The sequence below is a fragment of the Ictidomys tridecemlineatus genome, chromosome 15 (genome assembly GCF_052094955.1).
Source record: "Ictidomys tridecemlineatus isolate mIctTri1 chromosome 15, mIctTri1.hap1, whole genome shotgun sequence".
Taxonomy (NCBI): Eukaryota; Metazoa; Chordata; class Mammalia; order Rodentia; family Sciuridae; genus Ictidomys; species Ictidomys tridecemlineatus.
Window position 1 is genome coordinate 2,091,219 of NC_135491.1, and position 21,818 is coordinate 2,113,036.

Here is a 21,818-nt window from a genome sequence, read left to right on the forward strand (position 1 = left end):
CTGGGTCTGAGGGAGGGGGCTGCGGGGGTGGACCCCTGGGTCTGAGGCCTAGGGGAGGGGAACTCAGGCAGGACTCCTGAGTCTGTGGTCTCTTGTGGCCCTGACCATTCATCCCTCCACCCATCTACAGCCCGGCACATCTGATTCTGATGAGGCCCCAGGCAAGGGAGGTGTGATTAAAAACCCAACCCGCTGTATCTCCAACGAAAGCCCCGATTTCACCTTCCTGGGCTCCTATGATCACTTAGAGACACTCCTGTGGAAGCAAGACATTGAAGAACTAATGGACCCGGAGTCCAGCACTTTATCCTCTTCCTCCTTGGGTCCATCTCCCTACCCACCACCCATGTACCTCTTTCCAACTCGTATCTCTCTTCCTGAGCCCTGTGACAAGGCCAAGAGCATGGCCTCCCGGCAGGGCACAGGCCCACCACTCTCCCACAAGGCCATGCCTGCCCCAACCACGACCCTGAAGGCACCCTTCATCGTAGACCAGTCCCAGAAGGTGCCGGCAATCCCTGCTCCATCCCGGAGGTCCCCAGCAACTCGTGCTCCATTCCGGAAGGCCACAACTGGAGGTGGCCTGTCGCAAAAGCTGCCACCTGCATCAACTGTTTCCCGGAAGACCCCAGCCTTGCCTTACCCGTCCCGGAAGCCTCCAGCCCTGTATTTCCCTCCCCAGAAGACCCTCCCTTCATCTCAGCAGGCCCTGCCTCCCTCTGCTGGTCCCCCTCCCCCACAGACGGAATCGCTCTCACTTGCCCCGTCCCGGAAGGCTCCAGCCTCACTTCCCCAGTACCAGCCGGCAGTTGGCCCGTCCACCTTGCAGAAGGCCACGGCCAAGCCAGAAGTGTTGCCCGTGGGAATTCCTGGAGGGGACATGCTGGAGAGAGGCAGGTCTGAAGAGAAGTCCAAGCCTGTGGTCTTCTTGGGAGCCCAGGAGATAAACAAGGTGGAGATGAGGACCCAGAAGATGTCTCTGGAGCTGCCCTTCACCACCACCAAGAAGGAGTCTGAGGATATCTTGATCAGCAAGGCCCGGGAGCTGGCCCTGGATGGCTTGAGGGGCCGAGGACTGTTGGAGGACAGGGCCTACAGGATGAAGGAGGAGTTGACCCTGGATCTGCCTGGCATGAAGTCCAAGGAGGTGGAGCATCAGAAGAAATGGATCAAGACCAGGGAGGTGGCCATTGAGGGCCCCCCGCAGGAGCAGAGCAGGCCCTTCTCCGTGGAGGGGCTGGCGATGGCCAAGCTGATGATCATAGCCAACTCCAAAGAGAAGCACTTGAGACTGCCTGAGGTCTCACTGCCCTCTTGGCTCTCGGTGGCTTCTGGAACATCCACTGTGTCCACAAAGGCCCCCTTGCCCTTCAGTCCCAGCCAGCTGACCTTCATGGATGGGCCACCAGTGATTGTCAGGGAGCAGCCCGAGTCACACACCTGGGTGAAGGAGGACACGCAGAAGAAATGGACCGAGAAGGAACCACCCTGGGACCCAGTGGAGCCTTCTAAGGTGACCCTCTACTCTGTGCCAGTCTCTGATGGCCCAAAGATAGTCGATGACCCCCAGGTGCCCATCGCCCTGCCTGCCTCAGGGTGGGAAGACTTGACGTCACAATCTCCCCTGGAAGCAGCCCCCATCTCCAGGAGCCCGGGCTCAGTCAGAATCGTGGACTCCATGAGGTCCCCTGGCTCAGTCAGGACCCGGGGCTCACTCAAGTCCCCTGGCTCAGTCAGGACCCGGGGCTCACTCAAGTCCCCTGGCTCAGTCAGGACCCGGGGCTCGCTCAAGTCCCCTGGCTCAGTCAGGACTCGAGTCTCACTCAGGATGCCTGGCTCAGTCAAGACGCCCGCCACAGTCAGTGAGCTTGGCTCAGTCAAGACGCCCACCACAGTCAGTGAACCTGGCTCAGTCAGGGCACCTGGCACAGTCAGTGAGCCTGGCTCAGTCAGGGCGCCCACCACAGTCAGTGAGCCAGGCTCAGTCAAGACACCCGCCACAGTCAGTGAGCCTGGCTCAGTCAGGGCACCTGGCACAGTCAGCGCGCCTGGCTCAGTCAGGGCGCCCACCACAGTCAGTGCGCCAGGCTCAGTCAGGGCGCCCACCACAGTCAGTGCGCCAGGCTCAGTCAGGGCACCCACCACAGTCAGTGAGCCCGGCTCAGTCAGGGCACCCACCACAGTCAGTGCGCCAGGCTCAGTCAGGGCGCCCACCACAGTCAGTGCGCCAGGCTCAGTCAGGGCGCCCACCACAGTCAGTGCGCCAGGCTCAGTCAGGGCGCCCACCACAGTCAGTGAGCCCGGCTCAGTCAGGGCGCCCACCACAGTCAGTGCGCCAGGCTCAGTCAGGGCGCCCACCACAGTCAGTGAGCCCGGCTCAGTCAGGGTGCCCGGCACAGTCAGTGAGCCCGGCTCAGTCAGGGCACCCACCACTATCAGTACACCCGGCTCAGTCAGGGCGCCCACCACTATCAGTACACCCGGCACAGTCAGGGCGCCCACCACAGTCAGTGCGCCAGGCTCAGTCAGGGCGCCCACCACAGTCAGTGCGCCAGGCTCAGTCAGGGCGCCCACCACAGTCAGTGAGCCAGGCTCAGTCAGGGCGCCCACCACAGTCAGTGAGCCAGGCTCAGTCAGGGCGCCCACCACAGTCAGTGAGCCAGGCTCAGTCAGGGCGCCCACCACAGTCAGTGCGCCAGGCTCAGTCAGGGCGCCCACCACAGTCAGTGCGCCAGGCTCAGTCAGGGCGCCCACCACAGTCAGTGCGCCAGGCTCAGTCAGGGCGCCCACCACAGTCAGTGCGCCAGGCTCAGTCAGGGCGCCCACCACAGTCAGCGAGCCTGGCTCAGTCAAGACGCCTGCCACAATCAGCGAGCCTGGCTCAGTCAAGACGCCCACCACAGTCAGCAAGCCTGCCTCAGTCAAAACGCCCGGCTCAGTTAGAACTCCCGGCTCGGTCAGGACGCCCCAGCTGGCCAGGAGAATATCTCAAGAACCTGAAAGCATGCTGAGCCAGCATCCTCTGGCCAAGGCGGGGTCATCCTCGGAAATTCTCCGGCCTGTGCTCTTGGAAATTGACGATAGGAGTGATGTGGTCACCAAGGCAGAGATAACAACGGAAGAACAGGGCTCCTTTCACCCATCGCCCAGGTACTTGGGATCAGCTGCTCATGCTTATTGTCAACTCCTTAGTCTGCAGGAGAGTGGGGATCTGTTCCCTGATGTCACCTTAGATAGACTCTATGTTTATGTATATCTGGGGGGTTGTCGCCAGGGCCCAGGGCCTGCTGAGCTAACCTGCCTAGCATCAGTGTTTACTGACTCTGTCTGGGTGTTGTTCTAGGCAGGAGGGATGCAGCATCCAACAGTGAGGGTGAACATGGGGTATGCTGCTGGCACCTAGTGGGCAGGGACAAGTCAGGGACAGGCCCACCATAGTGCAGGTGGCCAGGGAGGCAGTATGGAGCTGGAGTCATCTGTGTAAACACCTGAAGGCCTCTGCTGAGTACCAAGGCAGGAGCAGAGTGCCTGTGTGTGCCGAGTGAGTCCAGGAGTCCAGATGTGGGAAATGCAGTCAGGGTCCCATCATACAGAACTTTGCAGAAAAGTTTAAGGATTGTAGCTTTTGATGCTGAATAAACTAGAAGGTTTGGGGCACAAGAGTGGCAGGAACTGGGACTGGGGCTGTATAGATCAGTGATCGAGTGCTTGCCTAGCATGTGTGAGGCACTGGGTTTGATCTTCAGCACCACATAAAAATAAACAAAGGTATTGTGTCCATCTGCAACTAAAAATATATATATTAAAAAAAAAGATGTTGGGTGCGTTGGCACACACCTGTAACTGCAGTGGCTTGGGAGGCTGAGGCAGGAGGATCTTGAGATCAAAGCCAGCATTAACAACTTAGTGAGATCCTAAGCAACTCAGTGAGACCTCGTCTCTAAATGCAAAATAGGGCTGGGGATGCAGCTCAGTGGTCAAGTGCCCTGGAGTTCAATCCTCAGTATCCCTCCCTCAAAATAATAATAATAATAATAATAATAATGGCAGGAACTGATTTACGTTGAAAGGGCTCTCTGGCTAGGGGTATGAATGCAGAGGGGCAAGGGTGGGAGCTAAGAGCAGAGGGATCATGGGGATCAAAGAGGTTGGGGAGAAGATTGTGAATTTTGTGCTGCATCTCAGTTCTGAGATGGTCAGGGAAGCCATGGGGTAGTAGTTGGATAACAGGATTCTGGAATTCAGAGGAAGCAATTTGGGGTGTCACTGCCTGTGGAAGGGTCACTGATGGAGGTCACCAGTAAATAGAAATGAAGAGACAGCCCAAGTTGTTAAGAAAAAGAAGAACCAAAGTCAGACAGTAGAATAGCAAAAGGCAGGAGCGTCCAGAATGCTGTCTGAAGAAGGTGATGAGGGAGGAGGAGCAGGGGACCATATGTCATATGCTGCAAGAAGGAGGCAGGACTGAGAACAGGACCCATGGGTCTGGGCAGGGAGGAGACATGTTGGAGAAGGCCTGACTGAAGCAGGTCTGGAGAGGGCACAGAAGGGGAAGCCACCAGGCTGCAATACTGGGCAACCTTAAAAATGTTATGGCAAGTGCCAGGAACTGGACATAATGGGCCCTGTTTTGTAGGGTTCCATTTCCACAAAATGTCCACAAGTAGGTGAATTTGTGAAGACGGGAAGGGGTTTTTCAGGGGCTGAAGGTGCAGGAATAGGGAGTGACTGCTGATGGCTTAAGATTTCTTTTGAAGTGATGAGAACATTCTGGAACTGGAGGTGATGTGATTTCACGGGTTGAATGTACTGAATACTACTTTAAGGGGTACACTGTAAATGAGAGTCGTAAGTTTTATGTAATAGGTATTTTTCAGTGATATACTTAGAGCCTCGGTTTCAGATGTCCTTGACAGTCCCCCAAGGTCCTCTCTGGCTTTTCTGTCTTTGCAGCATGCCGAGTTCCCAGCACTTTGAATAGCAGGTTGCAGAGAACTTGCTCTCAGTCGGCAAACTGTCCAGAGGAGCCCAGCGGGGCCAGGTATACCTGTATTAGACCTGGCCCTGGCCCTAGCCCTGGCCCTAGCCCTGGTGGGGATCCTGGAAGCTGTGACCTCACCTTCCCTTTCTCCTCTTCCCCTACAGGCCCCAGGGTGCTGTGCACCCCTACTGTAGGATGCAGAATGCTGGAAAGTCCAGGCGGGGGGATTTTCCCTCTCCGGTAGAGACCAGAGTTATCTATAAGTTTATATTTTGGGGGGGGCGGGGCGGGGAGAGCCCGCGGAGTAGCCCAGCTTCGCAGAGATTAAAAGCCTGAGTCTGAGACTCAGCCAAAGTCCGCCTCAGTGCCTGTGTGTGTGCGCGCGGCCCCGAGGGGCGTCAGTCCCAGCATGGAGGCAGTCTGCTCTGTCCCCGCCTGCGTCCCAGTCCGGCCCCGCAACGGCTCCCATTGGATGGGTCTGTTGGGGTCCCAGCCAATCCGACCTGAGGGCCAGGTTTTCCTGAGCTGGGCGGACCCCCCCCCCAGAAGCCAGAGGCTCCCGGGAACCCCAAGCACAGTGGACCGACGACGCGTGGACATCAGTCTGGTGAGGGCAGGACAGGTGCTCAGGATGGGCTCAGGAACTGGGTGCGGTCAGAGCCCCACAGAACCCCCTCCTGCCCCGCAGGAGGTAAGTCCTCCGAGGATACTGGACGTGGAAACCCAGAAGCCCCCCAGGGGGAAATGGAGGACTCCGCCCTTCGACCCGCGCTTCCCCAACCAGAACCAGACCCGTAACTGCTACCAGAACTTCCTGGGTGAGACCTGGTGGGCCAGGTTAGAGGGGAGCAGGGCGAGCGACGAGGGAGGCGGGCAGGCGGGGCCCACCTGGAGTCGCCAGGACCGTTAGGGGTAGGGGTACAGGCCGAGCCTGGGGCGGGGCCGGAGTGCGAGGGGCGGGGCCGGAGTGCGAGGGGCGGGGCCGGAGTGCGGGGGAGGCCTGGCCTGGAGGGGCGGGGCGAGCTAGAGGGGGCGGGGCGTCAGTGGAGAGCGGAGCTGGGGGTGGGCGGGCCGGGCCCGGCCTGCAGACGGCGGTTCCGGGTCCGGGGGGCGCGGTGTGGCGCGGGGCGCGGGCCAGGGTCCTGGGCGGGGCCTGCCAGGTGACCCGCCCGCGGCACTGCGCAGACTACCACCGCTGCCTCAAGAACATGAGCCGCCGCGGGAAGAGCACCGAGCCCTGCGAGTACTATTTCCGCGTGTACCGCTCGCTGTGCCCCATCAGCTGGGTGAGCGGGGGAGGGGCGCGGGCGGAGGGGCGGAGGGGCGGAGGGCTGGGGCTGAGCTGAGGCGGCCCGCTCCTCCTCTCCAGGTGCAGCGCTGGAACGAGCAGATCAGGCAAGGGACTTTCCCAGGCAAAATCTGACCGCCGAGCGCGGTGTTCCCAGCCTTCAGCGCCGGTGGCCCGTCTACTCGTGTCAGGAAGACCGGCCTTAGTTACCACCCCCCCAGTCTAAGCCACCAATAAAGTTGTGCTGTTGCTAGTGTTCCTTGGTGATTCATGGGGGTGGGGCAGGGCTCTGGGGACCTGAGTCCCAACACTGCTTTTTCTGATAACGGGGGATGGGCAGGGTCAGGACACCGCTCCCTCAGGAAGGGCAGTCAGGGCTCTAAGGCAGGAAGACAGGAAAAAGTCAGGGGCTCCCGTGCCCCGATTTGATCCAGCCAAGATGCGCGTACCCCAGTATACCCAGATGGCTCCAGCGAGTCGTGCCTCTCAATCTCCACATCTACCTGTCACCCAAGTCTTTATGCCCAGGGCTCAGCCTCCTCCCCTCCTGTCTGGGTCATCTCCTTTACCTTCCCCCACCCCTTCCACCCTGTCCATCCAGTCTCCAGTTCTGAGGGGTCTTCATATTGCCCAGAGCTGCCCACATTCCTCCCTGCTCACCCTGCTCTGAAGCTTATCTGCTTTCCACCATGTCCTACCCGCCACCTTTTTCCTCTCTGAGCATCACTGTGCCAGTCACATGAGCCCCCTTTCCTAGTAGGGTTCCTGGGATGTGTCATGTCCATCCTTTCCATATCCTGAGGGACAGCAGCAGCAGCCTCCTCTGTTCTCTAAGCAACAGCACCCCCTACCCCCGTGTGAGTACATGTGCACACAAATGACCCCATCTGTCCCTCTCCCAACTTGGCACTTTGGTTTCTCCCAATGCCCCTTTGGGAAGCTCGGCTTCGGCTGAATCCTTGCTCTTTCCCCATCCACAGCAGCTGCGGAACCAAGCTGCTGAGTTGTTCTGGTTCCAGGTGTTCCTTGAACTGTGGCCTCTCCCCAGGCCAAAGAGTGATCCTTGACAGAGCCCAAGGGTTCCAGGCTGGTCCTTCCCTGAAACTTGCTGCTGCCTAAGACTATCAACCTCAAATGAAACTTCTGAAGGAAGCCCTACATCCTGATCCAGGTGGCCTCAAGAGGCCCTGCTCAACCCAAGGCTCAAAGGTGACTATGACAAATAATAACTCATTGGGTGACCCAGCTGTAGATGGGTTATGTTATCAGAATAAGCAGGGCAGGAGGGGCTGGTCAGTTCAGAGGACTAGCTCCATCCCACCCTCACTCCATGATGACCTGTCCAGCATCCTGCCCAGGGCACATCCCACAGGAACCATTTCCTTGGATGGCCTCCTACCTTCCTGCCTCTGAGAAGCAGGGTGTGGACATGGCTATGGTTGGGGGGACCACATCTGGTCACTGAACAACCCCAAAGCCACAGAGGTGGCACTAATGCTGGAAGGGAAGCCAGAGGGCAAGAACCTGGAGTCAAGCAAGGTTGGCTGTCTGAGGACTTAGTGAAGTCACCCAGGTAGTGTCCAGAGCATAGGGTCAACACCTGTGCAGCCATGACTAACTTTCTCCTTCCCAGAGCCAGTGTTCTGAACTTTCTTTCTGCCTGAGGCTGCCTCCTCCTCTCCTCTCCTCCCCACCATCATTTGGCCACTTCCTGGTCTCTTATTCCTGGCCTCCCCTGCCAGGGCCTGACTTGCCTTGCTTCAGCCTGGTGGGCCATCCTACCACAAACCTCGGCCAGCTATTCCTGCCAAAGGCACCCAGTGTGGCTGCCTTCGAAGTCTTCCTTCTCCTCCTCCTCCCAGCCTACTGACAGGCACTCTGCCTTGGTCACACTTGTTCCAAAGGCCCTGAAGGTCTGTTTCCCTCCATCTCCATCCCATGACGCACTGCTGCCAGCTTGCTGTTCCATGGCTCCCAGCAGGTTGGTTCTGGCATCTGCATCTTTCCCATCCCAAAGGAGCCTGGATGGGCTCTGACAGTAGGTGCAACTGGACTGCAACTGGCCAGTCACATGACCCGGGATAGACCCCCTAGACCCTTGTACTGTGAACTTTCAGCCCCAATACGGTGATGATACCCATGCTTCCCAGGGCTGTGGGAGAGGGTGGAGAATGCAGAGAAGCTAGATGAGCCCAGCTGTCCTCAGCGTGTGGGCTGTCTACAGAAACAACTGGAGTCACCAGCAGAGTACAGAATTCAACTCTGGTGTGTCTGATTGTGCTGGACAGTGGGGGACTAGATGGGCAGAGGGATGACCCATCACTACAGTCCTGTAGCTTCTGGAGGCATCTGGTCTACTTGAGCTCAGCACAAAGGGTCACAAAGCACTCCCACAGGTAGGAGCTGAGTCTAGAATGGAGGGTTGTCATGACAGGGCCCCTGCCCGCCAAGTCTGAGAATAGTACAGGTGCCTGGCACATGACAACACCTGGGTTCCATGTTGTCTTTCACCGTTTTCTGTTTTAACTCCTATCTGCTTCTGACTACCAGTCTCTCTGTTCCTTCCCAGTTTCCTGCTGTCCCCACACATATGATGGAGTCCTGAGGCCTGGGACTTAACCCATCAACCCTCAGACAATTCCCTCTTCCCACGCAGTTTCTTCCTCTCTGGTGACTGAGCCACCATGTAAGCTCATGACATCTAGCTCCAGCTCCACTGGAATAACCTCCAGGTCCCACCAGTGGGCTAGTGCCCAGAGCTTTCCTGTGGCACCCCGTGGTCAATGTGGAATCCCAGCCAGGGAACATTGGGTAGGGCTACCCTTACCCTCTCCATGTGTTCCTGTCTATATAAAAGATAACCCTGGACATACTTCACCTCTCAGGGCTGTGCTGGCAGCCCATCTCGATACATAAAGAGTGCCATCTTCTCATGCTGGGGACCGACTCAGCGCATCACACATGCTAAGCAGTACTCTACTTGAGCTGCACCCCCAGCCCTAACTCTTTGTTTTTAGTGTTCTAACCACTGATTTTTAACCTTTTTTTCCCTTGGGTTGTGGATACTTTTTTTTTTTTTTTTTAGTTGTAGATGGACAACCATACCTTTGTTTATGTGGTGCCAGGGGATCAAACCTAGTGCCTCGCACATGCTGGGCAAAACGCTCTACCACTGCCACAACCTGGCCCAGGTGGATATACTTCTGAGACTTTGATGAAGGCTGTGAATCCCCAGGAAAAAAAGTTCACATGAATAAGTATTCAGAACATAAACTAGACTAGGGTTTCAAGAGGTGTGTAGAAGTTCCAGTCTCCAGTCCACAAATCATGGGATAAGAACCCCTGCTCTGCTATCATTCTGGGTTTTTGTTTGTTTGTTTGTTTGTTTTAAGCATTCTGTCTAGAAACAGTGGTGACAATGCTCTTGTAATCCCAGCAGTTTGGGACACTGAAGCAGGAAGAGGAGAACTCAAAGCCAGTCTCAGCAACTTAGTGAGGCATTTAGCAACTCAGTGAGTTTCTAGTCTCTAAGAAAAAAAAAAAATACAGAAAAGGGCTAGGGATGTGGCTCAGAGGTTAAACACCCCTGGGTTAAATCCCCAGTATCAAAAAGAAAAAAAAAAAAAAAAAAGGTAATTGCTTCAATTTCTGTAGGAAGTGCCCATTATAGCAAAGATCTCTCCTCTTTCCCTCATAACTGCTGAGTGACCTGGAGTCCCCTCTTCCTCATTAGGAACAGGAGGGAGAAACAGCAGAGTTCAACAGGAATGGCACTGTAAGAAAGATTTCCCTTTGCAAAAGGAATGATAGACCCAGTCAATCTATGCAAGTAAATTTTATATGAAAAAACATTTCTCAAGTCCACTGCCAAGGTACCCTGCCCATCCACAGCCCACGTGGCCCAGTGCTGCCTCCACTTTCCTATAGGTTCCTTCTCTACCAGGCTGAGGATGGGCTAATACAGATGCCTGGGGCCTTGCCCGCCCAGGGTGACTGTGTCCACAGCTGGCTGACATGGAGGAAAAACACAGGGGCCTGCAGCCCACACGTGAACTGTAGAAGTTAGTGTGGTCTACCAAGGACATCTGTGAGGTGCTCAGGGGAAGCCTAGAGTCTGTGAAGTGCTGGCCAGTCAGCAGCTGAGCCATTACTATTCTCTCCTGTCAAACAAGGCTTTAGGGTTGCTGTGAGTTAACAGAGGACAACAAAAATTAAGATATCGCGTTGGACTTGAAGAAACAAGACATAGCAGGGGCTGGGGCGTGGCTCAGTAGCAAAGTGCTTGCCTTGCACGTGTGAGGCGCTGGGTTCGTGTGAGGCGCTGGGTTCGATCCTCAGCACCACGTAAAAATAAACATATAAAATAAAGGCATGCTGTCCATTTACAATTACAAAAAAGATTTAAAAAAAAGAAAAGAAACAAGACATAGCAGGACTTATTGGCCCAAGCCTGTAATCTCAATGACTTGGGAGGCCAAGGCAGAAGGAAGGCAAGCTCAAGGCTAGCCTCAGCAACCTGTCTGAAACAATAAAAAGGTCTGGGGATGGAGCTGTGGTAGAGCACCCTGGATTCAATCCCCAGTACTGCCCCCCCCACCTCACCCACACATACAGGAAATGAGACCTGCTTGAGAGCAGAGGAAAGCATACCAAGGCCACCTCCTTGGTTGGCCAGGCCCATCCAGCTGAGTGGGGATGTCTGACTTAACAATTGAGAGAAGGGTGCTCAAGTCCCCTGTGCCCTGGGTAAGTCACTCTGCTTCCTGGACCTCAGTTACCTCATAGGGAAAACAGGAGAATCGTTTCCTCCTGAGTCAGAAGGCATTTTCAGGGAGCAGTCTGAAGGGGGCTTCTGCCTCCATACTCTGCGACCTCAGAACCCACTGCTCTTTACCCTTTCACGACAGCTCACAGCCCAAGGGCTGAGCCTCCTCCTCACCTCCCCAGCAGGCTGAGGTATCAAGAGATTTCCAAGGGTACTGCTTATAACAAGGTTTTTAATAAAATAAAAAGTTCAAGTGCTTCCAATCCCCCAACATACCCCATTCTGGTGTGGGGAATGGAGAGGCTCGCATACCCCAGTAGCACCAGGGATAGCACCATGAGAAAGATAAGGTCGCACCCGGCCTCCCTGAGACCTGTGGGGGTGGTGAGAACGTGCACAGACACCACGCCCCCAACCTGCCCCTACCTCACAGCTGCAGAGTCGGGAGCACATCCACTCCCCATCATGGGGGCATTCTCTAGGAGGGCCACCCCCGAGTCAGTTCTACCTCCTCATGAGGCCTGGGTTTCTGGGGAGATGCCATAGAGTGGTCCCCACCCACTATGGCTTTGCTCCCTGGAGTGGAAGGACTGAGGGGAGGGGATGGCTCCTGTGGTCCTGAGTGGGGGTAAGGGCAGCAAATGGCCAGGGCTCACTGCTGGGTGTGGGGGTGGCTCAGGGGTCAGCAGTCATACAGGGTCAGGTATCAGATCCCTAGGGATATCCTAACCAACCCTGTCCCAGGGTCAGAACTGTGCTGGAGTCAAGGGTCAGCTCCTCCTCAAGAGGTTCCTTCTGGGTCTGTGGGGTGTCTAAGAGAAAGACTTTCCCACCCTGCCTGGGCCCCCCTGCCTGACCAGTCATGGCTCTCCACTGTTGACATCCAGGTCAATGGAGCCATGATTGACCACCAGCCTCAGGCGCTTGGGCGGGGAGAAGGGGGCAAAGGCAAGGGCCTGCTTAGGGATGGGGATGGGGCTTAGGGCATCAGCTGGGGCAGGGGAGGCTGGTGGGGCAGGGGCCAGACGGCTGAGGTCCACACGCACCACATAAGGCAGCCCGTAGCGCCGGGCCCAGTGCCAGTCCTGCTGGGGGGCCCAATGGGTGCGAGGGGGAAGGCCCAGAGTCACCAGGGCCTCAGCCCGCAGGCGGCAGTGGGGGCCACAGCCTCCCCATCGGTGGAGGGAGATGTAGGCAGCACGGACAGTGGGGGGCATGGGGGCCTGACGGGGCCGGGGGCGTCGGCGTTTCCGGGGGCGCACTCGAGGCTGGGGCTTAGGCAGCCATTGGAGCCAGAGGGGTGAGATGTCCAAGCGGGGGCCGCAGGGTGGCAGGTGCAGGGGCTGACAGGCAGCTGAAGGGACACAGAGGGACCAGAGAGGGAGAGAAAAGGGAGGCCACATCAGGAGGGCCTGGGTAGGTCCTCCAATGGAAAATAGGTTTTTCTGCACCAGGCTCTTCAGAAAAGAAATGCAAGAAGAGGTGTTCAACAGCAGGTCTGAGAGGGCAGGAGGTTCCCATCGGTCTGTGCTCACCACAAAATGGGTCCCAATGCAGTGGGGAAAGGTGGGTGCAGGCCCGCGGGCCCAGCAGGTTCGGCCGGCTGCTGTCCATGCCTCGCTGCAGGCGTCGCTTGGTCTCCCGGAGCTCATACTTGTCCAGGAGCTGTGGTGGCTGCTGCAGCTCCCTGGGCTGCAGTCGAAAGGCTCCTTCACCTTTCCTGAGGGGCAAGTAACAGGGAGGCAAGGGGGCAGCTGGGGATGGATGTGCTCAGGGATTGGTCCTAGGATGCCTCCTGGGGCCAGCTGGCTTGTCCCCATCCCACCTGCCCCCAACCTGTACCCACCTCTCACAGGTGTAGCATTCACAGAGCTCATTCTTCTCCCCAAAGAAGCCCTCACCGTAGAAGCATGTCACTTCATCCCCCGGCTCAATATCCCGCAGCACCTTCACACAAGCTGTGTTCCCATCTGCAGGCACAAACTGAGGCCGTGCCCACTTAGCACACCCGCCTGAGGCATAGGCTGGGCCTGACCTCCTCCCTCAGCCTAGCCAGGTAGGTTCAAGAGTCCTCTCCTGGAATAGGTCATGGCTGACCCACCAAGAAACACCATTCTGAGATGGCTACCCCATCCAGGGCCTGTCCTATGCTCGCAGCCTGTAAGCGATCTGTCTGCTGGCTGGTGTCCATCCCACCCTGCAGGAAGAGATGAGCTGCCCTGACCTCCCAGCACAATGCAGCACTAGTATGGGTAACAGCTCCTTCCCGCACACTTCCTCAGGCTGCTCTGGCCTATGCCAAGACCCACCCCTGAATGCACCCCTACAGCTGCTCACTGTCAGCCTGCCTTGGGCAGCCCCCCTTCCTGTGCATTCTGCAGCCCAGTGTCCCTGACTCTGTGATCACCTGCCCAGTGGGCTGTCCCTTGGGTTCTTCGCCTTCTCCATAATCACACTTGCCTCTACACTCCCTAAAGGAGGGGCAAGAACACTATCCATCTGTCTACTCAAGCCTGACACTTGCCTGAAGTGGCCTTCAATGCCTCCTTGCCTGATGGTCTCCAGACCAACTGACGAGCACCTTCTGCATCTTTGTCCTCTTGTGGTCCCTGGATAGCTCCTGCAGCCAGTCCCTCATCAGCTCAAGCTCCATGACACACTAGTCTGCAAGGCCACCCTGTCCCTTCCCACTAAGGCTTCTGCACACCTGCTGCCATCACTGTCTAGACAGTGAACCTCCTATTATGCAGTTGATTGGAGCGTCCATGGCTCCCTGACCTAGACCATGGCATCCCAGGGCACACTACGCCTCATTCTAGCCAGACCTTCTGGCATGACATATCCTGCCTGGAATGCCTTCTCATGCCCCTGTTTTCTTCCAACACCTAGGAAAATCCTGCTCTTCCTCAACACCCAGTGTGGTGTCACTTCTTGTGAAGTCTGTGGGCTCCGGATCACTAAGTGAGCTGGCCACTCCCTCCCGTGCCCATCTGTGTTTCCATCCCATCCTGTGTCTAGGTGCAGGGTGAGACGACTAAGCAAGGGCCGTATGTCATTCATCCTCAGATCCTCTGAATCTGATGTTCACCATGTGACCCCTACAATAGGGGTGTCTGAGAAAAGAAACCCAAAGCCAGGCAATGTAGCCATGGCTGCACAGTGAATACTCGAGGCCTCATGGTCTCTCGCCTTTCCTGATCCCTTGGCTCTGTGTTCCAAGCCAGCAGCATTCTTCCTGCTGCTGGGCCACCCAGAGTTTCCTATGGAGCCCCAGTTCCTTATCACTGGGGGTCTCTTTCACAGCTATCTACAGGAGAAGCTGGGGTGAGGGGCCCTGGCTGTCACTAAGTGTGATGTGACTCCCTATCCCACTCGGCCTCCCTTTCAGAGGGCTTGAGCCAGCAAGCTGGGTGCTAGCATGACTGCATGAACAGCCCACTGGGAAACACATGCTTTCCCACTCTGGGGCACTGTGACCAAACCTCTTTGTCAGGTTGGATGCTTTCAGGCTCTCTCTTGCCCCCAATCACTCCTCCAGGCGGCTGACCCCTCACTTCCCACATACTGGCTCCTCTCTGGCCCTGCAGGCCTTACCTTGCAATTGGGCTTGCAGTCTGCAGCCAATAGGATGAGGGGGAGAGAAGAGACGTGGTGAGCAAGTGAGGGCAGCGACCTGGCCCTCAGTGCCCACCCAAGCCCCGCCCTCACCATGGTTGATGAAGGCGGCAGGGCCCAGCCACAGCTGTGCGCTCCGCTTTCGGGTAGAGTACATGATGCTGAAGTCATTCTCCCCAGCCCTCAGCAGCCCCTCGTCCTCCTCCCGAAGCTCTGCAATGCAGCCCACCAGCAGCTCCAACTTTTCATTCTTCTTCCTGCCAAGAGGCCAGGGCACAGGGCTCTGAGCCCACCTCTGCTGGGGGCGGCCTCTTGCTCTAGAGGGATCCAGGAAGCTGAGGCTCCAGCCTACGGACTCCAGGGGGCAGTGCTAGTCTCTCAAATCCTCCCAACTCCCGACCTATCTGGGCTGCACCTCCAGCAGAGGAGCTGGTCTCCCTTCCCTGCAGGCCCTTTTACCAAGCACGGGTGGACACAATCTTGGCCCCGTTGGTCTCCATGGAGTAGCGGGTGCAGGGCAGGATGGTGAAGCCGCTTTCGGGCAGGAAGGAGCGGAGGTAGCGAAAGACCTATGAGGTGTGGGGTACGGAGTGAGGAGATGAGAAGGGGCAGCTGTGGGGGCTCCTGTGCTCTCTGAGGCTAGGCCTGCTCTACCACTGACTGGCTGTGTGCTCTGGGGCTTTGTATCCCCTCTTGGGGTCTCAATTTCCTCATCTGTCAAAGAGGTAGGACTCTTAGAGGGCTGTTCTCCAAGGATTCTCTGAGTCTCCTCAGGTGTCCCAAGGGTGGGCATTAGGGCCACAGGGGGCTGGGAGGAGCTCCCTCACGTGGATCTTGAGGGCAGCCTCCTGCCGCGGGCCCCGGCTCTGGAAGTAGTGGGCCATCCAGCCTCCCAGCGTCAGGGCCCGATATGCAGCCTCCAGGTCCCGCTGCCTCAGGAAAGCTTCCAGCGCTGAGCGCAGGTGGTGCTGTCGCCGCAGGGGGGGGACAGGGCTGGGGGAGAGGGCACACCTGAGTCCCAGGGCCTTCCTGGCCTTCCTGGTTGGTGCCCCCAACCCACCTGGAGCTGCGAGGATGGGCTGAGGCCACCAAGGAGCAGGTCTCACCCACCCTACCCTTGCCCCCAGGCCACCTCACCTTACGTTCATTTTATGGGTTCGGAAGCCGAGGTAGGGATCCAGGACTAGGCTGGTGGCCAGGTCGTCGTTCTCACACAGTTCTCGGGCTGTCACTCTGTCGGGCCCCATGGTGCTGCAGGGACCATGCTGCCTCTGGCAGACCACAGAGGGCACCAAGGAGCTACAGGCGGGGGGCGTGCCCTGAGCCACTCAGAAGCTGCCTGAGACACTGGGGGGCCCTGCAGTCTGCTCATCTGTAGAATGGAATGTGAGAACAGCAGCACTGACTTCACAGGGCTCTCAGAGGGTGAGATGCAACAAGTATTTTGACAATGGGGACACCCAGTGACAGATCAGCCTGCAGCTTAGCACCTCCACCCCTCCAGCTCTGCAGTGCAAGAACGAACCCCCAAACTCACACAACCTTCCCTGCAAACACACACCCTTGCAGGCCTCCTGAACATGCAGAGCCCACTGGGTGGCAGGCAGACAAGTCCCTGTGGGCTCAGGGAGGCTGATTAATTGGAGTCTGGGATAACTCTAAAAAGCTCAGCACGGCAGGAGGCAGGAGTCAGGGGAGCTTGGGAAGAAGCCAGTGTTCCCAATATGCCCAGGACCCACCTTCCCCCCTCCCTGGGCCACTGTCTCCACCATGTACTCCCTAGCAGTCCTCCGGAGAGGCTAGGAGGCTTTGGGTGAAGCCCCAGGCAGCCAGGAGGGGAAGAGGGGAGGGAGAGCAGGCGGGGTCTCAGCACCTGTGCCCTCTCCAAGGATGTGGGTGCTCAGAGGACAAAAGTGGGGGAGGAGGAAAGGAATTTAGTACAGAGAAGTGGAACAGATCAAAAGAAGGGGGAAAAGGAGCAAGGATGAGAGAAAACGAAGAGATTAAGAAAAGCAACAAAACAAACCCTAACTCTGAAGGAGGGTCTGCTGTGTACCCATACCATGATGCCTCAGGCCCATCTGTGTCTTGGGAGAGGGGTAGATGGGGACCGACCGGCAAGGAGGGGGAGCAGCAGAGACATCAGAAGCTACATCAGCTGGGAGAGGGGTCTGGAAAAGACAGGAAGGCTGGGGGCAAAAGAAGAGGGGGTACTGCAGGAGCGCACTAGGAAAAATACAGAGGCTGGAGCAGCATGTGGGTAAAGAAAAAATAAAGCCAGGAGGAAGGGCAGGGGGAAGGAAGAAGAGCTCCTGCGAGGGCCTGGGGTGGGGGGCTTCTGGGAAGTGCTGGGGCAGGCCTGGGGGTCCAGGAGGAAGCCCAGGAAAGCGAGGGGAGATTTGGAGGCCTGGGATCCCTGGGATCCCGGGGCAAACCAGGCAAAGACATGGGAATCTAGGGTGGAGCCTGGGGAAGAACGGGGTTTGGAAAGTCTGGATGCTCCCAGGAGGCGAGGGAAGGGCCTGCGGAATGCCTGGGGGGTCCTAGGGAGAAGCCTGGGAAGGCACTGAGGGTCCAGTGGCAGGGCCTGGGGGTCCAGGAAGGGCAAGTGGAGGATCTGAGGGCGATCCGAGGTCCCGGAAGGGACTTGGGGAGTAAGAGCAGGGAAAGGCCTGGGCTGAGAGGGGTCAGGGAGGGCCCTGGGTGCAGGGAGAGCGTCGGAGGAAGGCCCGGGGTGCGGGAGGCCGGGGAGACCCCGGGCCAGAGCCGGCCCTGGAGTACACGCAGAAGCGGTGCGGGCGAGAGGGGCAGGGAGGGCCCTGAGTGAGGAACCACGGGAAGGGGCCGCGGCCGAGCCCGAGGCCGCCCGGGGCGGGGAGACGTGGGCGCCTGGGCGCGAGGAAGGGCCGGGGCAGCAGGGGCGGGGGGCGACTGGGAGCCAGGCGGCGCGGGGCGGGGGCCGAGAAGGGGCTCAGAGGTCGGGCCCCGCGCCGCCCCTCACCCGCTTCTCCTCCTCCTCCTCCTCCTCCTCCTCCTCGCCTCCTCAGGCGCCCGCGCTGCCGCCGCCGCCACCTCCCACTGCCTCCTCAGGCTCTCGTCAGACCCGGTCGCTGCACCCCCTCTGCTCCGCGGACCCGCCCCCACAGCCGCCACGGCCTCCTATTGGACAAAACCACCGCCACTCAGCCGTGGCTCTGGCTCTCGCGCCACTTCCATTGGCCGAGTCTCACTCATTCCCTCCCCTCCCGGCCCCCCTCGGTGCCCCGACAAAACCCCGCCACGCCCGCCCTGCCAACAAGCGCTATGAACTGCTGCCAGTGGCTCACGCCGCTGTCCGTCAGCGGCTCCCCACGGAGACATTTCCCGCCTCCTCCTCTCTTCTGCCCCAAGTCAACGCCCTCATTGGAGGAAAGCGCGGTCGCTCGGAGCGAAACTCTGGTGGGGTCGGGTTATTCTGGTTCGAGAAGAAAGAGGGCGGACGGTGCCGGCTTCAGAACTTGTATGTCACTGGCTCACCTTGGGAAGGGCCATCTCTCCATTGGCGAAGGCTCCCGCCGGTCCCTCCTGAGTCGCGACCTCCCCATTCTCTTTCTTTTTCAGCCACCAGAGGGAGAAATCCGGGCGGGAGAAAAGGAACGCGCTCTCGCCTCCCTCCCCCGCGCCCCGCGGGGCCTGCGGTTGCCAAGGCGACAGAACTTTATTGACAGCCCGGCTTGCTACAAAGGACTCTCCTCCCACCCTCCTAGGCCACGCCCTCTCCCACTTCCCCGGGTTCTCTCTGAAAAGGTGTCCCCACAAGCACTCTGTGGGGGCTTTCATGCAATACGAACCGGTGGGAAAGAGGGATGACTGAGAAATAGGGGCTTTGAGGACAAGACCTGACTCATGGGTGCTCCCCTGGGGAACCCCCTTAATTAGGATCACCCCTTGCTTCATTCTGAGGCAAACATAATTAGCAATTCATCATAATTACGTCCAGAATAATAAGCTCCACACTCCAGCAGACGTCTTTGTTTTGTTTTCCACTGTAGCCCTTAGAACAATGCATGGCACACAGTAAGTGCTTTGTAAATGCAAATTGAATGTATGAATGGCCAAACAATAGGGATAAGGCTGACAGTTTCTGCCTTGCCCTTTGACCTTCGGGAAGTGTCTTGCCATCTCTGAGCTTCAGGTTTTCATCTATAAAACAAACAATCTTTTGCTTCCAGCTTCCCCAGCTCCATGCTTCACCTCCCTAATCCCTCCAGTGCTCCCTCACCCCAGCATCCCTCCAGCTACAGGTGACCACACCTTCCTCTGGTCACCATCACTTTGGGCAGGTCCAGTGCAGTCAGAGGAGAATCAGATCTGGGGTCTTGTCCTGGAGTGGCCCTGCAACCTGCACAGCAACACAGGTGGGCAGAGGTGGCAGAACTAAGGCAGGGTGACCCCTGCGGTGACCCACCTGGTCAACATAGTGCCCTTAGACTGGGAGAGACAGACCACCAACTTCAGAGGGGAGAAGCAGCTTTATCCAGGGAAGGGGAGACAGCCAGTGTACAGAACCCCACAAAATGCTCAGTTGCCAGACATTCTAAGTAGGTGTGAACCTCAAGAGTACAGCCCTTCTACTTGGGGCTCATGAATGGAAGAAGGAGATTATACAAGACTCTCGCCAGTGTTTCCCAGCAAGAAACCAAAATGTCCCAGCATCCAGCATGTAAAGAATGGACAAGTGGATCCTGCTGTAGTCATACAAAGCAACCCTGCAGGTGGTGAAAGCAGACGAACCTGCACTTCCTTATCCACTCCAACAACCCCAGCACAAGGTTTTCCCGTGCAGAAGTCTACATAGCCAAATGCCATTCCTTGCATCGCTCAGTACTGGGATTGAAACCAGGGGCACTCAACAACTGAGCTACCTCCCCATCCCTTTTTATTTTATTATATTGATAAACTTCCCAGGCTGACTTTGAACTTGCCATCCTCCTGCCTCAGTCTCACAGGTAGTTGGGATTACAGGTGTACACCACCACTCCTGACTGACCAAAGCCATCTTGAACAAACATAACTGCTGTTTTGCCCACCAGATGACCCTGGTACGCATCCTAAACCTAACAGGATCGACAAACTTGTGAAGATTTGCAAGGCATGGTGGCACATGCCTGTCATCCTGGGCACTTGGGGGCTGAAGCAGGAGATTGCAAGTTTGAGGCCAGCCTGGGCCATTGAGCAGGAACCTGTCTCAACATAGAAAATACAAAGGGCTAGGGAGCTAGCTCAAGGATAAAGCACCCCTGGGATCAATCCCCAGCAGTGCAAAAAGGTTTAAAAATAAAACCCTGAACCCAGCATTCTCAGGCCTGCCACTGAAGTCCCAGTGGTTCTTGACTGGTGTTTGAAATGTTGACAGCTCTATTTTTTTTAAAGAGAGAGAGAGAGAGAATTTTTTAATATTTATTTTTTAGTTTTCGGCGGACACAACATCTTTTTTTGTATGTGGTGCTGAGAATCAAACCCGGGCTACTCGCATGCCAGGCAAGCCACTACTGCTTGAGCCACATCCCCAGCCCCAGCTCTCTCTATTTTTGTTTCTGAGATAGGATCTCAGTATGTTGCCCAGGATAGCCTCAAAGTCTCAATCCTCCTGTCTCAGCCTCCCAAGTAGTGGACTTCAGGTGAGCACCACCATGCCTGGCCCATTTACAAAGTTTTAAAATACGTGAGCATTGTGTGAGTTGTGTGTGGATACCTGCTGCAAAAGGATAGAAAAGTACAAGGCCACGATCAATCCAGGACTGGGACGGGAGTGGGAATGAAGGAATGCTGTCAGAAGCCTCAGAGGACGACGCTCATAATTTCATACATTTACTCTCCATTCTTTCCACATCTCAGAAATATTTCATAATATAAATAAAAATTTGACCTGTCAACTCCACTTCCAAGGTTTGAGCCTCTGGATTCCTGTTAAAATATCTCTATATAAAAACTGTTTGGGGCCTGCGATGTGGCTCAGTGGTAGAGCGCTTGCCTAGCATATGTGAGGCACTGGGTTTGATTCTTAGCACCACATAAAAAATAAATAAAGGCATTCTGTCCATCTATAACTAATAAAATACTTGAAAAAAAACTGTTTGGCCTCAGACTTATTTAAAAAATAGAAAAATAAGAGCTGGGTGTAAAGGACGATGGAAAATCTCCGTAAAATCAACAAGCCAAAACAACTGTTTACCTGTCTGAGATTTTATTAGCAGGACCGTAGCGGCCAGTAGCAGAAGAGGAGGGAGGAGAGGTAGAGAGAGAGAGAGAGAGAGAGAGAGAGAGAGAGAGAGAGAGAGAGAGAGAGAAGAGAGGGGGAGAGAGAGAGAGGAGAGAGGGAAGGGAGAGGAGAGAAGAGAGGGGGAGAGAGAGAGAGGAGAGGGGGAAGGGAGAGGAGAGAAAAGAGAGGGAGGAGAGAGAGTAAGAGTAATAGAACAAACACAAACAGGGTGTTGATATTTATGGGCTTAAAACAGGATGAGGAGGAACAAGGCAAGTGGGCTGTTACTTCTTCGTTGGCTGAGAGTTCATGCCACTTCAGGGATTGGAGGTGCGCCATTCAAAGTTCATGCCATTCACAGGGATTGGAGGTGATGGTTCTCGTGCCTTCAGTGCGTCATGGACCTGAGCTCCCAGAAGAGAAGCACTCTGGGTGCCATGTTTACCAATACTCTTGAGCTCTCAGAAGAGAAGCACTCTGGACGCCATCTTTACTAATACTCCTGAGCTCCCAGAAGAGAAGCACTCCGGGCACCATCTTTACCAACATTCCTCCCTTTTTTGTTTTGGTTTGGGGGCGTAGTACTCGATCTAGCTACTTCCTGCTGAGAAGGGGCGTAGTTTAGAGGGAGGGAGGGAGGTCAGTTGGTTGGAGAAGGGCCAGGAGGCCCCATATCCATGCACTGAAGGCATGGATTTCCTCCAGGGAGAAGTCCATGTATGTGCCCTGCAACTATGAAAAGAAACAGCATTAATTTCTGGCATGTCGTCCAGTCTGTAGGGATGGTAGAAAAAGCCTATGCCCAGGAGAAGGCAGATTAGAACATAAAGCTGAAAACCAAGGGCTTATTTCTTTGGCATGGAGGGGTAGACATGGCCCTTCTGTGCAGTTGTCATTCGGTATCTTCATCTTTCAGCACTTGGTGAAG

General features: G+C 56.4%; 3 protein-coding genes across 13 annotated transcripts; 2 read left to right on the forward strand and 1 right to left on the reverse strand.

The window, feature by feature from the left end:
* The first annotated feature begins 18 nt into the window (after positions 1-18).
* On the forward strand, positions 19-6,525 carry Cox6b2 (cytochrome c oxidase subunit 6B2). Of its 5 annotated transcripts, XM_078031412.1 has the most exons (6): positions 3,133-3,150; positions 4,954-5,041; positions 5,146-5,221; positions 5,670-5,799; positions 6,167-6,267; positions 6,351-6,525. In XM_078031412.1, exons 3-6 carry the CDS (start codon positions 5,177-5,179, stop codon positions 6,402-6,404), a joined length of 330 nt encoding a protein of 109 aa, XP_077887538.1. In that variant the 5' UTR covers positions 3,133-3,150; positions 4,954-5,041; positions 5,146-5,176; the 3' UTR covers positions 6,405-6,525. The 5 variants fall into 5 exon arrangements, 4 of the variants coding, with proteins under 4 accessions (XP_077887535.1, XP_077887538.1, XP_077887536.1 ...); XM_078031411.1 differs by lacking the exons at positions 3,133-3,150; positions 4,954-5,041; positions 5,146-5,221 and adding an exon at positions 5,268-5,588; XR_013430559.1 differs by lacking the exons at positions 5,670-5,799; positions 6,167-6,267; positions 6,351-6,525 and having other exon boundaries at positions 19-3,150; positions 5,146-5,227.
* Positions 6,526-11,246: 4,721 nt separating this feature from the next.
* Kmt5c (lysine methyltransferase 5C) lies at positions 11,247-18,315 on the reverse strand. Of its 7 annotated transcripts, none has more exons than XM_040279922.2 (9): positions 18,166-18,315; positions 15,787-16,021; positions 15,477-15,642; positions 15,109-15,218; positions 14,743-14,906; positions 14,629-14,648; positions 12,881-13,017; positions 12,570-12,754; positions 11,247-12,388 (listed from the first exon to the last, which is right to left on the reverse strand). In XM_040279922.2, exons 2-9 carry the CDS (start codon positions 15,894-15,896, stop codon positions 11,895-11,897), a joined length of 1,386 nt encoding a protein of 461 aa, XP_040135856.1. In that variant the 5' UTR covers positions 15,897-16,021; positions 18,166-18,315; the 3' UTR covers positions 11,247-11,894. The 7 variants fall into 7 exon arrangements, with proteins under 7 accessions (XP_040135856.1, XP_077887539.1, XP_040135855.1 ...); XM_078031413.1 differs by lacking the exon at positions 18,166-18,315 and adding an exon at positions 17,651-17,760; XM_040279921.2 differs by lacking the exon at positions 18,166-18,315 and adding an exon at positions 16,712-17,352.
* Positions 16,029-20,569, forward strand: LOC120888049 (uncharacterized). Its single transcript, XM_078033288.1, has 3 exons — positions 16,029-16,074; positions 17,332-18,148; positions 18,250-20,569. The coding sequence occupies exons 1-3, from the start codon at positions 16,029-16,031 to the stop codon at positions 18,500-18,502; spliced, it is 1,116 nt and encodes a 371-aa protein (XP_077889414.1). The 3' UTR covers positions 18,503-20,569.
* Positions 20,570-21,818: the final 1,249 nt, after the last annotated feature.